This window comes from Nycticebus coucang, chromosome 8 (assembly GCF_027406575.1).
Source record: "Nycticebus coucang isolate mNycCou1 chromosome 8, mNycCou1.pri, whole genome shotgun sequence".
In the NCBI taxonomy this organism is placed as follows: Eukaryota; Metazoa; Chordata; class Mammalia; order Primates; family Lorisidae; genus Nycticebus; species Nycticebus coucang.
Genome location: NC_069787.1, coordinates 6537205 through 6559423, shown reverse-complemented (window position 1 = coordinate 6559423; position 22219 = coordinate 6537205). Strand labels below are relative to the sequence as shown.

General features: G+C 51.6%; 2 protein-coding genes across 2 annotated transcripts; both read left to right on the top strand.

Annotated features, from left to right (window-relative positions):
• The first annotated feature begins 786 nt into the window (after window positions 1–786).
• On the top strand, window positions 787–6580 carry RHO (rhodopsin). The gene is made up of 5 exons (XM_053599181.1): window positions 787–1237; window positions 3484–3652; window positions 5071–5236; window positions 5370–5609; window positions 6444–6580. The coding sequence occupies exons 1-5, from the start codon at window positions 877–879 to the stop codon at window positions 6552–6554; spliced, it is 1047 nt and encodes a 348-aa protein (XP_053455156.1). The 5' UTR covers window positions 787–876; the 3' UTR covers window positions 6555–6580.
• Window positions 6581–13572: 6992 nt separating this feature from the next.
• LOC128591580 (histone H1.8) lies at window positions 13573–21267 on the top strand. The gene is given in 8 exon segments (XM_053599180.1): window positions 13573–13660; window positions 13928–13930; window positions 14683–14712; window positions 15826–15828; window positions 17241–17494; window positions 18766–19126; window positions 20690–20745; window positions 21022–21267. Coding segments are annotated over 8 exon segments (1041 nt in total).
• Window positions 21268–22219: the final 952 nt, after the last annotated feature.

Genomic DNA, 22219 nt, shown 5'->3' with positions numbered 1-22219 from the left:
CTCCCCTCCCTCACAGGCCTAAACATCACATCGCTGGACTGAATCCCCCCCCAGGCTGGCAGTCTCCATGGCCTCCCAAGCATCCTCCCTGAGTGAAACCTGAGCTCAGGGAGCCATTTCTTTGCCCATCTTTGTGTCCCCAGGGACCTGCACATGAATGTCTAATGAACAAGTGAGTGAGCAAATTCCCCAATTCAATGCAACAAATAGTTACTGAGCTCCTGGGCTGCGCTAGGCCGTGAGTCTAGCAGTGGGAGAACCAAAGCTGGCAGGTGCAGCCCCGCCCTCATGGAGCTCCTGATCGGCAGTATGAATTGGGGTCATTGGGTTGCGGGAGGGAATAGGAAAGGGACTGTGTGAGGGGGTGAGAGACTGGAAAAATGGCCAGAGAGCCTCTCACTGCTTGGGCACTCATGGTCCAGTGCAGAGAAAGACTCAACCTCAGCTCAGAGTAACCCAGGGCAAAGGAAATGGCATGGAGTCCTCAGGTCCCTACCCCAGGCCAAATGCACCAGACTGAACTGGGCAAACTCCTGGGGGGGACCCTGGGATAGACAGCCTAGGCCACCCTGCTTCCCTTTCCCAGGGTCCTAACACCTCTCCGTCCTGACCCCAGGCTCCCACTTGTGTCACCTTGGCCCCTCTTAGAAGCCAATTAGGCCCCCAGTAGCTGCGGTGGGGATTAGTATGATTATGACACCCAATCTCCCAGATGCTGATTCAGCCAGGAGCTTAGGGAGGGGAGGTCACTTTATAAGGCTTTGGGGGGGGTCAGAGCCCAGAGTTGTCCAGCAGGAGCCCTGGGAGGCTGAGCTTGGGCCTCAGCAGCATTCTTGGGTCGGAGCAGCCCTCGGGGCAGCCACAAGGGCCGCAGCCATGAACGGAACAGAGGGCCCCAACTTCTACGTGCCCTACTCCAACGCCACGGGCGTGGTGCGCAGTCCCTTTGAGTACCCGCAATACTACCTGGCCGAGCCGTGGCAGTTCTCCATGCTGGCCGCCTACATGTTCATGCTCATCGTGCTTGGCTTTCCCATCAACTTCCTCACACTCTACGTGACCATCCAGCACAAGAAGCTGCGCACGCCCCTCAACTACATCCTGCTCAACCTGGCCGTGGCCGACCTCTTCATGGTCTTCGGTGGCTTCACCACCACCCTGTACACCTCTCTGCATGGATACTTCGTCTTCGGGCCCACAGGATGCAATCTGGAGGGCTTCTTCGCCACCCTGGGCGGTATGAGCCGGGGGTACAGGCTGGGGGGTGCAGGAGCAGGCCAGCCTGGAGGGGTCTGGGGATAGGGTGGCGCAGGGGAAGGAGCTGAGAGGACTTCTCTCCTCCCCTTCTCTCCCATCGGCATCATCCAAAGCCTTCATATATTCGATCAGCAATCACTGCGCAGGGGACAGGCCGGGTTGCTGTCTGTAGGAGACAGGCACTGAACACTGCACTAATCTCATTTGGAGTGGTGCTCTTGTCTCATTTCATGACAGGGAAACTGAGGCTCATAGAAGTCAAGGGCCCTGCTGGGAGTGACATGGGGCTGGGGGCAGCTGGGTTTGGAGCCCTCCCAAGCCTCTGTTTCCCTTGGAGCAGCTGGGCTGGGACAGACCCATGCTGGCCACGTGGGGCAGGAGGCAGATTGTCAGTCCCCCCATCACTGGATTTCCCTATGCTGGGCCATGAGCTCAGTCATCTCAGCAACTATTTGACTCTGTCCTGGACCACCTGACCATGAGTGCCCCTCCAGCCTCTCTGCTGTGATCAAATGCTTTTTGTGCTAGGGAACCTCAGCATCCCTTTGTGGACCAACCTGTTTTGTCAGGAGCCATTAGACCTGTGTGGTGACCTGCAGCTTTGAAAATGCTTTCAAATATTCCCTTTCATTTGACTAGAAAACTGATGGAGACTGGGGGCAGCTGCAGGAATAACAGATCCCATTTAGCAGATGAGAAAACAGAGGCAGGGAGAGGGGAAGAGACTCATTTAGAGAGATGTGGCAGGGCACCGGTGAGCACTGAGGTCTCCTGCCTCGGACCCAGGGGTGTCTCTCCTGGGATACAGGATACTCAGGAGGTAGTTACTACACAGCCAGGGACCTGGGGAGAGCTTAGCGCCAGCCACAGGAGCTGCTCTGCCGGCCTGGTCTCTCTCCTTCATGTGTCCAGGACGCTGCCTTGGTGCCATTCTCAGGGACTCTCTTGCTGTCACTGCGTGTTTGTTACCTACAATTATCACAGATCACCCAGGCTCTGGCCAGAAGGTGGGAGTACCACATACAGGTCATCATTTCTCTGCAGGGTCTGCCTTAGTCTACAACTATTGTCCAGGAATAATTATTAGTGTTCCCTTTCACTCTCAGAAATGTCCTAATTTGGTTGATGGCTACCCTCACTATTTTTTTTCTTTTTCTTTTTTTTTTTTTTTTTTTGGAGACAGAGTCTCACTTTGTCATCTCAGTAGAGTGCTGTGGCATCATAGCTCACGGCAACCTCCAACTCCTGGGCTTAGGTGATTCTCTTGTCTCAGCCTCCTGAGTAGCTGGGACTACGGGCGCCCGCCACAACGCCCAGCTATTTTTTTTGTTGCAGTTTGGCAGGGTCCGCGTTTAACCTGCCACCCTCGGTATATGGGGCTGGCACCCTACCCACTGAGTCACAGGCACCGCCCTGTTTTTTGTTTTGAGTGTTATGGCATCGTAGCACACAGCAACCTCAAACTCCTGCGCTCAAGTAATCCTCCTGCCTCACCCTCTTGAGTAGCTGGGATTACTGGCGCTGGTCACCACGTCTGGCTAGTTTTTCTATTTTTAGTAGAGATAGGGTCTCACTCTTACTCAGGCTGATCTTGAACTCTTGAGCTCCAGCAATCTTCCCTCCTTGGCCTCCTAGAGTGGTAGGATTCCAGGCATGAGCCACCGTGCCTGGCCCACCCTCGCTATTGAACTTCCACAGGTGTGGAAGGGCAGATGTCTGAATTCCAGTATTGCCTTCTTCCTCTGGGCAATGCAATTACCCTGAGCTTCACACCCCCAGGAGAGGGGCCCACACACCAAGGGTATTTCACTTCCCTGGCGGGGAGAGGGAGGGAAGGACGTCCCACTGGAGTTTCTGCCTGCTCTGAATTGCCTTCCAACAGCAACTCTGCCTGTTGCCCTGTGCGGACATGTTCATCTGCAGAAACTCCCCACAGGGCTCCCAGGCCTCACCCCCAATGTGATTCCAGTGTCCCTCCCAAACCCAGAGCTCTAAGCAAAATAGCTTCCCCGATTCCCTGGAGTTCTCCTCACAGCCAGTGCTCTGCCCTTTCCCTCCTCCTCTAAGGTCCAAGCTCTGTCCACCCTCAAGTCCTCCTCAAATCTCACCCCCTGTTTGCCCTCTTGACCACCCTCTCCCCACACAGGAGGAATACGCTCTCCTCAGACAGGCCAGGGGTGGGGTCCAGGCAGGTGGTGTGTTAACTGACTGCTGACTGCTTTGCAGGTGAAATTGCCCTGTGGTCCCTGGTGGTCCTGGCCATCGAGCGGTACGTGGTGGTGTGTAAGCCCATGAGCAACTTCCGCTTCGGGGAGAACCATGCCATCATGGGCCTCATCTTCACCTGGATCATGGCACTGGCCTGCGCCGCACCTCCCCTGGTCGGCTGGTCCAGGTAATGCCATCGAGCAGAAGGGGAGGGTCTCCAGGGGCTGTTTGCAGGGTCCCCAGTCAGAACTCAAATCCAGGGCCGTCTAGTTCCAGGCACTGACCTCAAACGTCCCCCACCCCAAATGCCCACCCAGGCAACATCTCCAGGATAGGCATTTAGGGCAAAAAGAGAGAGAAACAGATCCTCATGTTGCTATGGGGGCTGGTCCTCCTGGTCCCCCATGTCAAGGAGAATTCAAGATGCCCCAACCCTTTTCCCCTTGGCTGTGCCCCTAATCCTCAATTAAGCCAGGGCCAAATTCCAATCCTCTTTGGTGTAGTGCCCCATGGTGGCTTCCTGTGACCTTGGGCCTTTGCACCTGGAGAGGCCAAGCCTTCCTAGTACAGGTGGTGCTAATGCGGCCCCTGGGGACTGGGTCCCATCTAGCCATTGTCACCATTGTCTGCAGAAACTCCCCACAGGGCTCACCACACCATTGTCTCCCAGTGGGGTTGAGATAAGATGGGGACAGTGGTTTGGACAACCAGACCGATGACTCTATTTCCTGAGGCCTCATATTTCTCTGCTTGCACAAAATTCCCATTTGCTCCTCCCTTTCTTCCTCTCCCCATCTTCCTGGGGTCCATTTCTCACTTTCTGCTGAGTCTAAACCCACCCCCTCTGAACTCTGTCCCTTGTATTCTCCAGCCTGGGTGGTTACATCCTCCCAGCCAATGGACACTCTAGGTTTTCTGAGGTTGGTCGCATGTCACCATCTAACTGCATGGCCTGGGGGCCCTTTATTTCCAGAGTCGCACAAAGATCCCATGTCTATCTTTGGCCTAGACAATTTTCTTACCCCATCACTAAGAAAGACCTAGGATTATAGGTGCACAAACTGCTACAAACAGCGGGGGTGCTTTTCCCTCCTCCCACCAACTTCTGCCCTGCCTGGCCCAAGGCCACCTGGGGAGCCACAGGGCAGCTGATCTGGTGAAGAAATGCTGAGCAGTAGCTGGTGCAGTATCATGGGCCTGTAATCCCAGCTACTTGGGAGGCTGAGGTGGGAGGGTCACTTGAGGCCAGCAGTTCAAGACCAGCCTGGGCAACATAGTGAGATCCTACCTGAAAAAAAAAAGAAGGAAGGAAAAATGCTGAACAGGCCAGCAATAGCAGAAGAAAGAAGAAATGCTGGTGCGGGAGAGACTGGGTACTCTCACCTGGTGACCCAGCCACCAAACAAGCACAAAACAGCACAGCTTCTGCAAGGTGCCTCTGAGTCCCCATCTCCATCGATTCTCCCCTCGGACACCCAGCCCAGTGGATATTTTATTCTCACTTGAGAATAGAGGGGGAAACGTGAGGCCCAGAGAGGGGCCAGCCACATGGCATGGGTGTCTGTGGAGGTGGGCTTCTCACCCTGCCCCCCACCCCACCCCTAGGTACATCCCCGAGGGCATGCAGTGCTCGTGTGGGATCGACTACTACACGCTCAAGCCAGAGGTCAACAACGAGTCCTTCGTCATCTACATGTTCGCGGTCCACTTCTTCATCCCCTTGACTGTCATCTTTTTTTGCTATGGGCAGCTTGTCTTCACTGTCAAAGAGGTATGGATGGAGGGTGGCCACGCGGCTCTGTGGGTCCAGCCCCTACGCACACCCACGGCTCCTGTTCTGGGCCGAGCCCCAGCCCCTGTTCCTACAAAACTGCAGTCTGGACACTGGTCCTGTGTCTCTGCAGGCAGCCGCCCAGCAACAGGAGTCGGCCACCACACAGAAGGCCGAGAAAGAAGTCACTCGTATGGTCATCATCATGGTCATCGCCTTCCTGATCTGCTGGCTGCCCTACGCAGGGGTGGCATTCTACATCTTCACCCACCAGGGCTCCAACTTCGGTCCCATTTTCATGACCCTCCCGGCATTCTTTGCCAAGACGTCCTCCATCTACAACCCTGTCATCTATATCGTGATGAATAAGCAGGTGCCTGCCAGGGCTGGGAGGGCACGGGTTCCCCAGGCTGGTCACCAACGATATGGCTAATCCTGGGGCAGGGCAGTGGGGCAGTGGGGCTTATAGGCCAGCAGCCTTACCAGGGAGCTTGTTGAGAAATGCAGACTTCTGGGCCTTGCCTAGACCTGTTGAATCAAAATACCAGGGTGGCCCCGGAAACTACATTTCTAACAAGTTGTCCAAATGGCTCAGATGCTCGCTCAAGTGTGAGAAGCACTGATCCAGATGGTTCTGGAAGCCCATTGTAAAAGTCAGATCATCCTGAGCCTGGGAATGGGATGATGCCTGTCTCTGCAAAGCTGAACAAGGTGCTATAAAGTCTTATCCGGGGAATAAAGGTATAAAGCAGTCCACGAACAGAGACAGTGGTTTCGCTTTGGACTCCATGAGGTGGGGGGAGGCCTGGTTCCTGGAGTGAGCTCTGCCATTGTCTAGTTGTGTGACCTTGGGCAAGTCAATTCTCCTCTCTGGGCTTCAGCTTCCTCATTCATAAAAAGGGGAAAAAAACCCACACTCTCAGATTAAATGAGACCATTTACAGCTGCCCTTGGTGCTCAGAGGGCACCATGAAATGTCGTTGGTGACCAAGCCCCATATGCTTAGTCCTGGCATCTAGTGGGGGGGCAGGTGTTAGGGGAATGTATGCCTAGCAAGTGCCCTCCAGAGAGACAGACTCAGGGCTGGGGTGGAGGCTGTGAGGGGCAGAGCAGGGGAAAAGTAGGAGGTGAATCTTGCCAACCACACCAGTTTGCTGTACCCTGGACTAGAGCCTGAGCCTGACGCCTCATGCCCCTTGCTTTCCAGTTCCGGAACTGCATGGTCACCACCATCTGCTGTGGCAAGAACCCACTGGGTGACGATGAGGCCTCCACCACAGCTTCCAAGACGGAGACCAGCCAGGTGGCCCCGGCCTAAGCCCTGCCAAGGACTCTATGGCCGGCTATAGGAGTCTCCCTTCCCCGTCTCCCACCCCCAGCCACTGCCACCCCAGCAGGAGCGGCACCTGGAGGGAACCAGGTCACACGGGCTCCCTGAGGTTTTTTTTTTTTTTTTTTAAAGATTAATGAGAGAAAATGAGGCTCCCCGACTCTGCAGGGATGGCCTGAGAAGGGACATCCACAAAGACCCCCCAAACTGGAGCCCCAAGTTCCCAGGGGCCGGCGGGATCTGTACCCCTCTTCCCCCCAACTCATCTTTCAAGAACATGAGAACACTTGCTCTCTGGAAAAGTGTCCCAGCTTAGGGATAAGTGTCTAGCACAGAATGGGGCACACAGTAGGTGCTTAATAAATGCTAGATGGATGAAGGAAGGAATGGAGGAATGAATGAAGGAATGACTGGACAGGGAGAACATATCTGCCCCTTCAGACCCCCCTTAGCAGCAGCACTCACACTTGGCTGACAACCTGGAGCAGTTGCTTTCCCATCTTGGGCTTCGCTTTCTTCCCCCATAAAATGGAAATCCCAAATACCCGGCCCTGCCGACACACAGCTGCTGCAAAGACCAAATGGGATTGTGTGTGCACGTGTGCGTGTGTGTTTAAGCATTTTGTACATAGTAAGGAGCTGTACATTTTGTAGTTGATGTCATGAATAATATCAACTGATATAATAATTATTGTGATCATCACCTCTTGATAGTGACCATTTTGAGATTGGGCAAGACCCCATACATTCAGCAAATGGGGCTTCACCCAGCCTCAGCAGGTTTTTAAAAATTATCCAGGTATCAAGGCCAGACCAGGGCTGGGGATTGGGCTGCAGGGAGGGACAGTCACAGGAATGCAGAATGCAGTCATCAGATCTGCAAACACAAACTTGGGAGCTGGGGGCTGGGGACGAGCCCTGGGGTGTCACCTCCAGTGTGGAGCCCGAGACCCAGTGCCTCCCCTTCCCAATGTGGCCTATCAAGAGACAGGCCTTTTTCTCAGCTTCTAGAAGCCACCCGTTCTTTTGCCCAAGCACCCAGGCCCCAGCATCTTTGGGCCCACACGGAGCTTCTAGAAGCTTTGCTTACCTGCCCACATTTCATGAAGAGCTGAGTCCCTAATATCATCCTTGTCTCAAAGAGCTTAGAAACAAAGATGTGGGAAATTCAGCTGGGCCCACTTTCCCTGGGGATATTCATAGGTCCTGGTTTCCAGAGCCCTTGCCAGATAAGCTCATCTTCAGCAGGTGTTAGTCCCTTCTCCATTCTGGAGAGTCTGCTCGGAAAAGCCTGAAATTCTGGGGCATCAGAATTGAGCCACCTCAGTAACTTCCCCTCCTTCTCAACAGAAGCAAAGCTGGAAGCTCTAGCTTTCCCTAGCTCTACCTGGAGACTAAGGCACATCGGGGCATTAAAAGCTCAGCTCCTATATTGGCATTCATGGTGGTGGTTTTTGTCACTCTCAAGCTTTTTATCCACAGGATGGATTGAAACTGGGCAGCTTCCACATGACCCTGGGATGGCTGGACTGGACAATGGGCAGAGTCAAGCAGCCCACGTCCCCCTGGGGATGGGGAGATGGAGGGAGTGGGAAAAGCCCCAATTTTAGAGTCATAAAGACACGGGGGACCTGTGAAACAGCAAGCAAGTTTTGTCATCACCCTGAAGTTCCTTATCTGCTAAAGGGAATCTTAAACTGACCTTAAGGGGATTAATGAGATTGTGGACTTGAAGTGGCAGCCTCCTTCCTGGCATAAAGCAGGTGACGAGACACCACTGGGCCTCAGCTCACAGCTGGCCCAGCCAGGGGCCCCATCCCCAAGGAGAACAGAATGGAGACATAGGTCCCAAGAGTTACCCCCATCCTCTGAAGTGGGAAAGGGGGGCAGCAGCCTGAGATGGAAGTCCTTGGTGCCATGGTGGGGCTGGGGCAGGTAATAGCTGGAAGCCCTGCCGTTGCCCCTCTGTGCCCTGTCTCCCTGGGTGATGTCAGTAAAGATACCTTTGGTTGCAAATGATAGGAAATTCAGCTCAAATGGGCTGAAGCAAAATGGAGACCTCACTGGCTCATGTAAACACAAATCGGGGACTTCAGGATGCAGGTGTTCAAGTGATGTGATGAGCTCTGTTTCTCCCCTTCTGGCCACACTTCCCTCTGTGTTCACTTCATTCACAGGACTGTTCCCAAGAGGTGGCAGAAGTGGCCCCCAGCAGTCCCAGATTCAGCAAACCCTGTGAAAAGCAGGCTTCCCCTTCTTGTTAGTTCCAACAGAGGTCCTAGGTAGGGCTCTGGTTGGCCAGGTGTGGGTTACCTGATCACCCTTAAGCCCATCACCATGTCTGAGATGGGGATTCATCCTCTGATTGGCTGGACCTAGGTCACAAACTCAGCTCTGCATCCCAAGTCAACCTCACGTAAACCAAGCAGCTGTGGGTGGGGAGAGGTAGGTTTCCCAGAGGAATCCCTGGTGCTGTGCTCTTACCAGAAGGAGGAGGGCAAGAGGGTTTCCAGGATTGTCCCAAAGGTCTCATCTCTATTTCAGATATTGTGTTGGTCCAGAGGAGCAGTGGGCAGGACAGTGGCCTCTCAGGGGTCCTTTCTTATAAGCAGCTTGTCCTGCTTCTCCTAGACCCCAGGCTAAGAGATGGTGTTATGAGGGTGGTATGTTTGTGCCAGCCACATATCCAGGGGGAAATTTAACTCTAAAACTGGAACATTCTCTGGTTTTCCTGGCGGAGAGGAAACCCTTACCTCCTTCGTTTACAATTGGTTTGACAGCCACTTATAGGGCACTTGGCATATATAAAGGGGAAGTGATGTTGACTGCAGCTGCAGAAAGGGTGTCCCCACCTCATCTCCAGGCAGCTAACAGATTTATGGAGCTCTCTTTGTATACAAATTGTAGCTCCATTCAATAAAATCTAAGGAAGCCAACCCCAGGCCAACGCGCTGGGACTCTGGCTGTGACCTAGCCTGCCTCGGGGGCACAGATCTCTCTCATACAAGTAGAGAGACTGCACCCCTGACAGCCAAGGTGCTGCCCCACCCGTGCGGTCTCAGGGCAAGTCCTTGAATGGCTCCATGCCTTGGACCCCTCAGCCGTAAAGGTGGGCTTGTCTAAAGGGACTAATGAGATTATTGGTGTGAAGAATGCTATGCACACTCAATAAATGTGAGTTCAAAATGAGATTATTGGTGTGAAGAATGCTATGCACAATCAATAAATGTGAGTTCTCTTCCCAGTGGTGTGGACCAAGTTCAAAGGAGGCAGCCTTTGGTGTGATGGGAGATGGACATGTAAGGAGGTTAATATAATGACAGGGGCCTCAGGAGAGGGGGGAAGTAAATGTTAATGCTCCCAATATTTATTCCCTTTCATTCTATTACTACTATCACCGTAAGTTCTAGTTGGCACCTAGCTACTTAGCACAAGACAGTATCTCTCAGCTTCCTTTACACCTATAGTGGTATTGGATGGTACTCAGAAGTGATTTGTGCAGTCACTGGGTTGTGTGTTTCGGAGTAGGGAAGTGTCCTCCACTTCCTCTCTTTTTTCCTTCCTGCCAGCTGGAATGTAGTCATGGTGACTGGAGCTTCAGCAGCCATATTGGATCATGAGGTAGAGACTCTGAGGCCAGAGAATGGCAAAGCATTAAGAGAGAAGGAGCCCAGTTCTCCCATGCTGCCTTGTCAGCCTTGAACAACTTATACCTGGAGAATTTCAGGAGGAAATGGTTTCTAATTTGAGCTACTTGTTATTTTGGAGTTACAGCTGATTTTTTTACTTACACAGGGTTTCTGGATTGTAGCCCAGGGTCTGAACTCAGAAAGATCATAGGGCTGGTCCTCTCTGAACTTCAGCTTTTTCATGTATAAATAAAATAGTGAACATAAAATATTTACATGGACATCAAATGTAGCAGCTTGTTACTATTTCTACCCTGCCCCTTTATACATTTATTGACCTAACGTTAGCACAGAAAAGTCACAAATGTCCTGATGTTATAGGGGCTAGAGTTACACAAAGTAGACAGACACCCTATAACAGCCTCAAAAGCTTCAGAACTACAATCTTCAGACTGTCAGAAAGTTTATGCATAGAAGGACCCTCTTCACTGTTCTATGACGATAAAAAAGTTTTCGGTAGCAGTTAAAGTTTACACAGGCCTCAGTGAGAAAGTTGCAGAAGCACATCAAGCAGCCTGTCCTCTCTCCGGCAGTCTGACGCTCAGAATTAATCATTTCCCTGTAAAAAGGCAATCCTCTAGAGGAATTTTTAGATCACGCAGCACATTTTAGAACTTCTTCCCTCTGGATGCAAAATTCCATCCTGGCACAGCCTGAGAGCAGGGCTTCAGCTGAAGCTCATGAGACTGTTTATATCTCTGAGTGTTTCTGTATTTCTCAATTCCTGGAAATGCCCCACAAATGTGATCAAAATTGTGCCCTCGTTTATGCCAACTCCCGTTTGCCTCTTTGCCTCCTCTCATCTCCTGCTCTGGCCTGGCTCTGGAGATGGTCATCCCTTCACCTGGCCAAAGGGGGCTCTGGCACTGGGACTTCCACAGCGCCACAGCAACGGGTATTGAATGTCTACTGTGTGTGCAGTGCTGTGTGGGGCACCCAGGATACTCCAGAAATGAGACAGACACAGCCCTCCCCTCTCCCCACTTGACACAAAGGCTAGAGACAGGAAAGGCTGAGGGGCCTTCCAGGCCAAATGCATCAATTAGTTTGCACCATGTGACAACCCCAAAACATCATGGCTTAAAACAAACCTCCTATTGTTGTTCATGACTCTGCAGATCAGATATGCAGTTCTGCTGTTCTGGACCAAGCTTGGTTGATCTTGGCGTGGCTCATTCAAGAACCTGTGGTCAGCTAGAGGGCTGGCTGTGGATTGGCTGGTTGACACTCTGTTGGCTGGACAACTGAGGGGTGACTGAGTCATGGGCCTCTCAATGTCCAGCAGGGGTAGCAGTCACATGGCAATGCAAACATCATGGCAGAACATTACTTCTACCATATTCCATTGGTCAAAGCAAGTCACAAGGCCAGCTCAAATTTAAGGGATGTGGGAGCAATCGCAAAATTGCATTGCAAGTGGGCATGGATGTGGGCCGAAGTGAAAACTGGAGCCAGTTTGGCATCAATTTAACACACACAGAAGAAACCCAAAGTGAAATGCCCAGATACCAGCATATAGCCCCTTCCAAGAGCCGCTGTGTGGTTGAATTGCAGGATTCAAGAGGGAAAGAAGATCTGTAAGTCAGACGGAAGACCTGAAACTTTCACCCAAGGGCAGAGGGGAGCCACAAAGGGTGCTAGGCAGAGTGAGGTCCAATTTCACTTTAGAACACTTTGAAAGCCACAGCCTCCCTCAATCCAGACCTGTGGTGATGGGAAAATTCTAACAATGAGGAGACTAGTGAAAAAAACAGTGAGGAGACTACCTAGTGAAAAAACACAAGTCTGTTTAAAACACGCCCCCCTTAATCCTCTGCCTTCCTCAGAGGTAATCCCTGATATTACCTTGGTATGAATCCTCTCACCCCCTGTGCCTTCATGCCCACAACACACACACTCAGAAGTGGGGGCATATTCTACAGACACATTCTGCACGATTCATTTTCACCCCTGTATACTATCCCCCTGTGCAAACAGACGACAGCGTCCCTGTCTGCTTTCCACTTGATGCATCTAGATCGTTTGGAATTTTTGCTGAGATTACTGTAAACATCCTTGTATGTGGGTGTAAAAGTTTCTCTTGATTTATACAAAATGGGTGGTTTGTGGAGTGAGTCCATCCTTAGTTGTATGAGATGCTGCCGAATTGCTAAGGTGGCCACCCACTCACCCCCAATGGCTTCCCGTTTCATCACATCCAAGGCACTCAGCATTAATAGACTCTGAAATCTTTGTCCTTCTGCTGGGTGTGAAATACAACCTCATCTGTGCTTTAATCGACTTTGTCATTTTAGATGGCTGGAGAGTATTCTACAGCAAGAGAGTAATTTAGTCGGGCCCTAGGGAGTTCACTTGGAAGTTAGTGCTAACTTTGCTTTTTTTTCTTTTCCAAATAACGTAAGAGAGGTGGAGTTTGGGGGCTCAAGGGAATACCATCCTAAGTGGGCTTTGCCCCAATTTCTACCCTGGCAGGGGCAGCGAGGGCCTGGCTCTCTGTATCCTTGCCAACACTTCAATTTTTATCAATTTGATGGGGAAAATAGTATTTCATCATCATTTTCATGTGTATATTCCTGATGCCAAGGAAGTTAAGCATATTTTTTCCTGTGTTTATCAGCCTTTAGGCTGGTGAATTGCTTATTTATATTCTTTGTTTATTTTCCCAATGGACATGGTCCTTATTTATGAAGACTTTTGCTAAGCAATTTTATTTAAAAATTGTTCTTTCATCCCTTAATAATTTATTTCTTAAAAAAACAAAATAAAAAGGAGGGCACAGGCCCAGAGAGCCTGGCTGACCTCAGGGGAAGCTGCTGCCTGCCCTGGGGAGAGGTCTGCTCTGGGCCGACCACACTGGGCGGCCTCCAACTGTTACTTTTTGAGGAACTGAGGCCAGCAGTGGCCTGCAAACTGGAGCAGATGCTGGGGTACGCCATTGCCTGCCCAGTGGCATTAGAAGGCCTTGGCAGCCACCCTGACTACACAGGTGCCCCCAATTCCCCAGCCCTTGGTGGGCAGAGGGCGTGGGAGGGATAGAGCATCTCAGCCCCTATCACTTTGCTGTGGGGGCTGAAACTCAGAGAAGTCAAGTGACCCACCCAAAATCACATGCGAGTGAGTGGAAAGCTGGGGCTCTTGTGTAGAAGGCAGGGCTGGTATGACCCATCCCACCCCTCTGGCCCCAATCAGCAGCTCTGAGGGCCCCAGCCCAATCAGAGCTAATTGGAGAGTGGGAGGCTGCTGGTATATAGTGAGCGGGTGGGCACAGCAGCATCAGGCCTGGAGCAGGGGGTCAGTCAGCTGCAACTGCCTATCTGATGGCTCCTGGGAGCGTCACCAGCGAAACCTCCACCACCTCAACTTCCACGGCAGGATTATCCAGGTCTCCTGAGTCTGAAAAGCCAGGTGAGCAAGAGGATGCAGCCTTTCCTCATCCCTGCAAGCCTATTTCCCCCACCCCTCCTTGTCCTTTCCCAGCCAGGCTCCGACATCCACCCTGGAAGCTTTTGAGTTCAACCGGCCCAGCCCATTGGCAGAAGAGCTGATGCCACAGGTAGCAGGGTCCAGGGAGGGCCTGGGGGCAGAGACCTGTTCCACCCAGGGAAAGAGGGTGAACGGAGCAGGCCGGCCCAGCTGGAGCCTGTTTCCTCCGGGGCAGGGCTGCAGCTGCAGGGCGTCTAATTAGAGGGACTGGGGCCAGGGTTGGGCATCCCTGTTTTTAATCAACAAACGACTCAGGGTTTCTCTGGATATGCATGTCCCCCGAGACAAGAGACCCTGCTCATTCCCTTGAAGAGCTCCCAGTCTCACAGGGAAGGCTACCTCATTAATAGATGCCATTTGGTAACATGGCCGGGATTTTAATGGCAGTAACCTGGACAGCCAAGTGAGGGGGCCCTGGCTCACTCTGGGAGGTCAGGGAAGGCTTCCCGGAAGAGGTAAGGCCTGAAGGGTAGATAATTCTCACCCAGGGGAAGTGTTCTGAATATTTGCAAAGGCTCCAGAGTTGGAGGGGAGGAAGGGGTCCAGGTGCCAGGGAGTACAATGATGAAATTTTTCACTCTTGGCTGGGAAGTCAGGAAAGGTGTGCAAATCAAGGTGCTTTTTGAGCCTTGAAGGATGGATGAAAACTGCTGGATGACCCAGTGGGAGAGGAGCACCTGGGGCAGGAAGCACAGCAGGGGCCGAGACCTTCTGTGCTGCGGGGGAGGGACAGTGAGAAGGGAGCAGGGTAGTTAGGGTCTCCATGGTGTCTTTAGGTGGGCCCACTCTTAACTGAAGGCAATGGGGAGCTTTGTGGGGGGGTGTTTCTCAAGCAGAGAGGTGACCTATGTGAGATGCAGTGAGGAGAATGCATTGGAAGGGGAAAGAGTCGGAGGAGGCTGGGGCTAAGGGTTGGGAGAGGAGAGGCCAGACTGTAGAGAGAGCAGCCCATGGACAGGTGTGAAGTGGAGGCCGTGGAGAGGGGGCCCAGGATGGCCTCTGGGTTCTTGCTTGGATGTCTGGGCAGGTGTGGGGCAGTAGCAGAGGGTATTCCTAGGAGAGAGGAGATGGAGGGCAGGTTTAGGGGAGGAAAGGGAGGATGTATACATCCTAGTATACAGCAGGCCTTTAGTAAGTGCTGAATGAGGGAGGAGGGAGGGGACAGGCCTGGGAGAAGATCCTTGGAAGTGGCTCTGTGGGATGGGCATGGTTTGTGGGAGGGTTGAAGTGGCTACCTGAGGTCAGGCCAAGGACCCCTTAGGAAACCCTGTAACACTGCAGATGGGAGGGCTCACCCTCCTTAGAGGCGCCATCCCCACTGTACAGATGGCAAAACTGAGGCCCAAAGGGGAGGGTGAAGCTTCTGAGATTCTAGGGGTGACCCAGGCCTCCACCAATGCACAGGCTTTGACTCCTGGGAAAATGAATGTTTTAGACACAGTAAGTGGCAGGAGTGGAATTGAATTATATCTAGTGTCGCAGGTCATTTTCTTTTCTTTCTTTTTTTTGAGACAAGAGTCTCACTATGTGACCCTTGTAGAGTGCTGTGGCGTCACAGTTCACAGCAACCTCAAATTCTTGGGCTTAAGTGATTCTCTTGCCTCAGCCTCCCAGGTAGCTGAGACTATAGGCGCCCACCACAATGCCCGGCTATTTTGTTATTGTTGTTGCAGTTGTCATTGTTGTTTAGCAAGCACGGGCTGGGTTCGAACCCTCTAGCTTCAGTGTATGTGGCCAGCGCCCTAACTGCTGAGCCACAGGCACCGAGCCTCAGGTGGGTCATTTTCATTTTTCTATTAAAAAAAAAGTTTTTAATTGGTTATGACATATTGTAAGCAGTTTTCCTTTTTTTTTTTTTTTTTTTTTAGCCTTTATATTCTACAGATTGATTAGAAACCACTATTTACCATATTTAAACCCTATTTCATATTTAAATTTTTTGGGGGGGGATTCATTGAGGGTACAATAAGCCAGGTTACACTGATCATATTTAAATTTTTTATGTACTGAGTGGTGACTGACACCTTCTAATGCTTCTGCCCCCAACCTGTTGATCCTTCTTACTTGAAACTTTTAAAAAATAACAGCTAGTTGAGAAATAACTCACATACCACACAATTCACCTGTTTAAAGTATGCAATGACTTTGAGTGTATTCAGAGTTGTATAGCCATCTTCACAATCAATTTTCAAATATTTTCATACCCTGGTGCAGTGGCTCATGCCTATAATCCTAGCATTCTGGGAGGCTGAGGCAGGCAGATTGCTTAAGTTCACAAGACCAGCCTTGTCTCTACTGAAAATACTAGATGGGTGTTGTGGCAGGTGCCTGTAGTCCCAGCTACTCGGGAGGCTGAGGCAGGAGGATTGCTTGAGCTCAAGAGTTTGAGATTGCTGTGAGCTATGACGCCATGACACTCTACCCAGGGTGGCAGTGTGAGACTCTGTCTCAAATATATACGTGTATATATATACATATATATTTTTTGAGACAGAGTCTCAAGCTTTCACCCTGGGTAGAGTGCCATGGCGTCACAGCTCATAGCCACCTCCAACTCTTGGGCTTAAGCAATTCTCTTGCTGGGACTGTACAGGCGCCCAGCACAATGCCAGGCTATTTTTTGGATGTAGTTGTCCTTGTTGTTTGGCAGGCCTGTGTTGGATTCAAATCCACCCGCTCCAGGGTATGTGGCTGGTGCTCTAGCCACTGAGCTACAGGCGCTGAGCCAGTTTATATATTTTTCATTGCCTTAAAAAGAAACACCTTTGTGCATTAGCCGTCACTCCACATCCCCACCCCACTCCCCCAGACACCACTGGTCTGTTTTCTGCCTCTGTGGATTTGCTCAGTCTGATCACTTCTTATGTGCCAGCTTTTCCCACTTAGCCTGTTTTGAGGGTTCACCCCTCTGATAGCAGGTGTCAGGGCTTCCTTCCTCTCTGTCGGACCCATTGTCTGTGGCCCATTTATCTTCACTGTGGACAGTTCAGTTGTCCACCTTTTGGCTATTACGGATAGTGCTGCTATGAACATTCACGTACAAATTTGTGAACATGTTTCCATTTCTCTTGGATATATACCTAGGAATGAAAATCTTTCATAATGTTTTATCATGAAAACTTTCAGATACAAAAAAATGTGACATGACTCCCACTCCCTGCCCCCATCACCCAACTCCAACAACTGTCACCAGTTTGAGGCTATTCTTGTTTCATCAACTGGGTTATTTTCAAAGCAAATCTTGGACTGCACTTGTCATTTGTAAATAGCCCAGTATTTATCTTTAACAGATAAGAATCTTGTAAAAAGTAGTTGCGATACCATTTGCACACCTGAAACAATAGTATTATCCTTATTAAGATCATCCGGTATTTCCTTCTAGTGTTCACATTTATCTGGTTGCCCCCCCCGCCCCACACACGGATTGTTCAAATCCTGCTCTGACTCTGATTGGGCCTGAGGGTCATCTGGCCTCTGGTGACGTCCTGCTGTCTGTCCACAGGCCATAGCACCTTCCTGGTGGGGCGCCGTAATCCCCCGGTTCTGCGCATGGTGCTGGAGGCGCTGCAGGCAGGGGAGCAGCGCCGGGGCACGTCAGTGGTGGCAATCAAGCTCTACATCCTGAACAAGTACCCAACGGTGGATGTCACCCGCTTCAAGTACCTGCTGAAGCAGGCCCTCGCCACCGGCCTGCGCCGCGGCCTCCTCACCAGGCCCCTCAACTCCAAGGCCAAGGGGGCCACCGGCAGCTTCAAAGTGAGCACGTGGGTTGAACGTTTGCCCCTCACATTCTCCCGCCTCTGCATGGTTGCTGCCTCCTCCTGGGCTGCCTTTCTCCCTTTGTCCTCTCTTGTTCTTCCTGCACATCTCAGCAGGAAGAACACCACCACCACCCCCCCCCCCCCGGGGAAGGCTGCTCCTCAGAGTTCCCACCTGCCTGGGTCCCCTTAGTGACCCTCTTCACGCCTCGCAGGGTGTTGGCAGATACAGGGGACTGTGGCATCACTTCTTCGTGTTCAGCCCCTCCCTGGAACTCTACCACAGTGGGGTTTGCTCCCGGCTCTCTCTGGCTCCAAACCCACATTCCTCCGTTTAAAAGAAGAGAGTCCCATCCTGGTAAAGAGGCTCTGGAAGGGTCAGCCAGATGGGACAAACTTGAACCCTAGCATCATGACTACCGTTAGCCACCAGGAAAGCTTCAGGGCCCTAGACTTAGGGCTGGTCTGTCTGTGCTGTGCCACGGCTTCTTGCCCACCTTCTGGCATGTAGCTTCTCTGATAGTTGCTGTGGAACATTGTGGAATATTCTCAACTTACCGTGTGCTGGTCTCTGAGGTTACTGGGTGACAGATCATGGGATGTCCTACCTGGTGGAACTCCTGGGTGTGGGTTAGAGCCTTGACTCGGGGCAAGGCCAGGTGGGGTGAAAAGAGTTCAAGAAGGGTTCTATGGGCTGAGGGGAGGGGAAGGCAGCAAGGGGCCTCTGGGGTCCTGGTTGGAGGTGGGAGTTGTGCTAGTGGATAGGGCTGAGGGTTGTTTCTGGTCTTGGTGGGTAATAGATGGAGCCATGAGAATTTGGGGATATAAGTGTAGTGGCATCAGAGCTGGACTCAACAGGCAGGACCACCTCTCTGCCAGAAGCCCTCACATGTCCCTAACCCTCATACCCTCTGTGACAGCCCCCATTTTAAAGATGAGACGAGGCAGCTGGAGAAAGTTGTGAGTTCAGAGCTCCCTTAAAACCCGTGTTCTGCTGGCCATGGGGCGGGGGAAGTGTCTAGAGCCATGATCTATGGGAAAGGCAGGGTAGGTGGTGGTTGAGAGATCCACAGGCTATGTCTCTGGGGACAGGGTAGAAGGACGGTCAGGCAGGAGGTGGCTGTGTATCTTGTTCCCATGCCCCTGACCACTTTTTTAGCCCCTTGTTTGGAATGGGGCCTCTTTCTTAGAGTCTTGCTGAGGGTGTAGGGATGGGAGACCCCCAGAATTTCTGCTCTCAATCCCATCCCCCACACTCTCCTCCTCCAGTTAGTACCCAAGCGCAAGAAGAAAGTCCAGTCCAGGAGGACAGCTGCCTCAAGAGCCCCCAGGAGAGCTGGGGAGACCAAGGAGAAGGGCCCCAAGAAACCAAATGAGGCAAAGAAGGACCCTCCCAGCTTGGGCGAGGTGGAAAAGGCAGCCAGGAAGCCTGGAGAGGTGAGGAAAGCGCCTCCCAAACCACACACAGCCAAGGAGAAGGCCCTCAGGAATGGCAGCAAGGCCACGGACGTAAAGGCAAAACTGGGTGAGGCTAGGAAGGCCCCGCTAAAGCCAGAGAAGGCCACACAGGCCCCTTCTAAAGCCAGCAGGCTCAGCGGGAAGTCAAAGGTCAGCAGCAGGAGCAACCAAGGTGGGTGTGTGAGTGGGGGTGGGGCACGTGGGGCTGGTGGTTTGCAGCAGCGGCTGAGGCAGGACGGAACCTCCAGCTCTGGGGAAGGGGGTGTGCTTATCTAGCACATGTGCCCGGAGCGCTTGGCTTGACTTGGAGGCATGTAGGTAGTCCCCAGGTTATAAACATTTGACATATGACTCATGAATGGAGGCTAATACAGGTAATGGGTAAATGCACCTGTTCCAATTTATACATAAATTCAATTCAAGAATAAACCTACAGAAACTATCTCATTCATAATCCAGGGGCTGCCTATAGAGGACTCATGGGACATGGTACAGAAAGTGGGGAAAACATTTCAAGGGTCATACAGGGGGAAACAGACTAGGAGCCTGGCTCATTCCTGAGGCAGGGATCTGGGAAGCCTTCCTGGAGGAGGTGTCCCAAGCAGGATAAGAATCCTGCAAAGGCCTGGAGGCATAAAAACTGCAAATAGTTCTGTTTGCAGTGTAGGGAGGGAGAAGCTGTGAAGGGCAGCTGGAGCCTGGAGGGCAATGAGGGGCCACAAAAGGATTCTGCCAGAGAGAAGCTTGGGTAGAATTATTTTTTAAAATGTATCCTAGCTGCCATTATGGAAGACACACTAGGGCAGTGATTCTCAACCATATGCCGTGGCATACTGGTGTGCCCTGAGAGGATCTTAGGTGTACCATGAACATTTTTAAAGATCATTAATTAAATTTTTAAAGGGCCGGGCACAGTGGCTCATGCCTGTATTCCCAGCACTCTGGGAGGCCAAGGTGTGTGGAGCTCCTTGAGCTCAGGAGTTCAAGACCAGCCTGAGCAAGAGCAAGATACCATCTCTAAAAATAGCTGGGCACTGTAGCAGGCACTTGTAGTCCCAGCTACCTGGGAAGCTGAGGCAAAAGGATCACTTCAGCCCAGGAATTTGAGGTTGCTGTGAGCTATGAGGCCATAGCACTCTACAGAGGGCAACAAAGTGAGACTGTCTAAAAAAAATTTTTTTAAAGAAGTTCAAAGAACAGTAAGTATATAAGTATATTATTTTTCTTTTTTTTCTTTCTTTCTTTTCTTTTTCTTTTGCAGTTTTTGGCTGGGGCTGGATTTGAACCTGTTACCTCCAGCATATGGGACAAGTGCCCTACTCCTTTGAGCTACATTTTTCTTTTCTTTTTTTTTTTTTTTTTTTTATCAATACGATTTAAGTGTATCGCAGAAGTTTAACTATAGGTTCAAGTGTGCCATGAGGTAAAAAAGGTTGAAAAACACTGGACTAGATAGAGGCTGATAAACCTGTCAGGAGCCTATAGTGTGGGTGGGTGTGGAACAGGGATCTTTCCTAGTGCTTTGCAGGGAGCAAGTAGTCCGATTAAGGCCCCAACCATCATAGAGAGAGATGCTGTGATAACCAGCTTGCAGACTAGGGCACTAAGGGCTCAGAGTGGCCAAAAAACTTGTCCCATGTCACATAGCCAAGTGAGGATCTGGGACCCAGGTAGGAAGGGGGCTCTGGAGTCCCTGAACCTTCCTGCCCACATGACACCTCCCTCTAATTTCCAGGAGATGCTGAGGCCCACAGGAAAACCAAAGTAAGTTCCAAACCCACAGCCAGCAAGGTAGGTGCCCCTGTGACTTTCCTGGTCTGACTGCCCACCTTGAACAGGCCAAAGCTTGAGCAGCCTACATCCAGCCACTATAGAGGTCAGCCCGGGGTTGGGGTGGGAGGTTCTTCTCTCTGGCCCTCTACTCTCTGGTGGTTGCCATCCCCATTTCACAGTCAAGGGACTGAAGCTTAGGTGTCCAAAGATGTCAGTGCTACCCATGTGAGCTCTGAGCTGTGTGCCCAGCCCTGCCCAGCTCTGTCACTTTGCTCTGGGTTTACTCTCTTATAGATGAAGAATGAAGCTGCTTCCCCAACCAAAAAGAAGGTGACAGCCAAGGCCCCTCAAGGAACAGCTGCCCAGAGGTCTAGGGAGAGACCAAACGCCAGAGCAGCTTCCCCTGCTAAGGGCAGTGGGTCCAAGACGGCACCTGCATACCTGGCCAGGAAGACAGAGGTCCCAGTGGGCTCAAGAAGGCCTAGGCTGTCCATTAAGGCCTCGGCATCCAAGGTGTCCAGCAAGAGGGCTGAAGCATAAAGCCGGGGGTGGGGTGAAGAGAGACAGTTTTTATCCCCCAGCAAACCATTGCTGTTTATTTAATTGTAACCTATTTATCTTTTTTTTGAGTATTTTTTTTTCAAATTAATGAGGGTACAATTTTTATGTAACCTATTTATCAATAAAAATAAAGACTTTTTTTTCTTCACAAATTGGTATGGCTGGAGCCTGAGGTCCAAAGATTTGGCCAATTAGTCTCTCATAAACATCCACTGAGCACTTACTGTTTACTTGGCCAATGCAGAGGCCCAGATAGGAGCTCCTGCCTGGGGGAGAATGGACTGTGATGTGAGGGTCTGGGACACTGATGTCAGGACTCAGGGGCACAGAAGGGTGTTTAACCCAGCCCCGAGATCTGGGACTGCTTCCATGAGGAGGTAGATTTTGGTCTTCTAGGATGTACAGTGGTTGCCAGAGAGGAGAGGAAAGAGCATTGCAGGCGGAAAGCAGTGAGTGAGGGGTGGGGCTGAAGGATGGGCATGTGTGGGTTGGAGAGGTGCATAGGGTGGGGGTGGGCCTGAGCCTCTGGGCTGGGCTGGGGTTTGGGAAGACCTGGCAGGCAGAAGCAACTTTCTCTTGGGGCTAGAAGAGAGCTAGGGAGAGTGGTAGGCAGTGGGTGACTGATGTATGTGTTTAGAAACCGCCTTCCAGCTTTGGAAGGGAGAGGTTAGAGAGGAACTGGAGTGCACTGTGGGCCAGGCACCGCTCTAGGTGGCAAAGCCTTCAGCCAGCGCTAGACCAACCTTCATGGAAGCTGGTGCCTGTGCCCTGAGAAAAGCCCGAGGGAAAAGTGGGGCTGGCTGCTGTTTTAGGCAGGGTGGGAAGGCCTCTCTGAGGAGGGGGCATCTGACCAGGGGCCTGTGTCTGAAGGGGACAGCCGTTTAAGCCCACAGGGAAAAAAGGCACAGAGGCCCCAAGACAGGAGCATGTT

Bases quoted from the DNA above. Each gene is read 5' to 3' on its own strand.
- RHO (XM_053599181.1), top strand. From the start codon at position 877: ATGAACGGAACAGAGGGCCCCAACTTCTACGTGCCCTACTCCAACGCC. The intron at 1,238-3,483 runs GTATGAGCCGGG...ACTGCTTTGCAG, and splicing joins CTTCTTCGCCACCCTGGGCG to GTGAAATTGCCCTGTGGTCC. The intron at 3,653-5,070 runs GTAATGCCATCG...CCCCACCCCTAG, and splicing joins CCCCTGGTCGGCTGGTCCAG to GTACATCCCCGAGGGCATGC.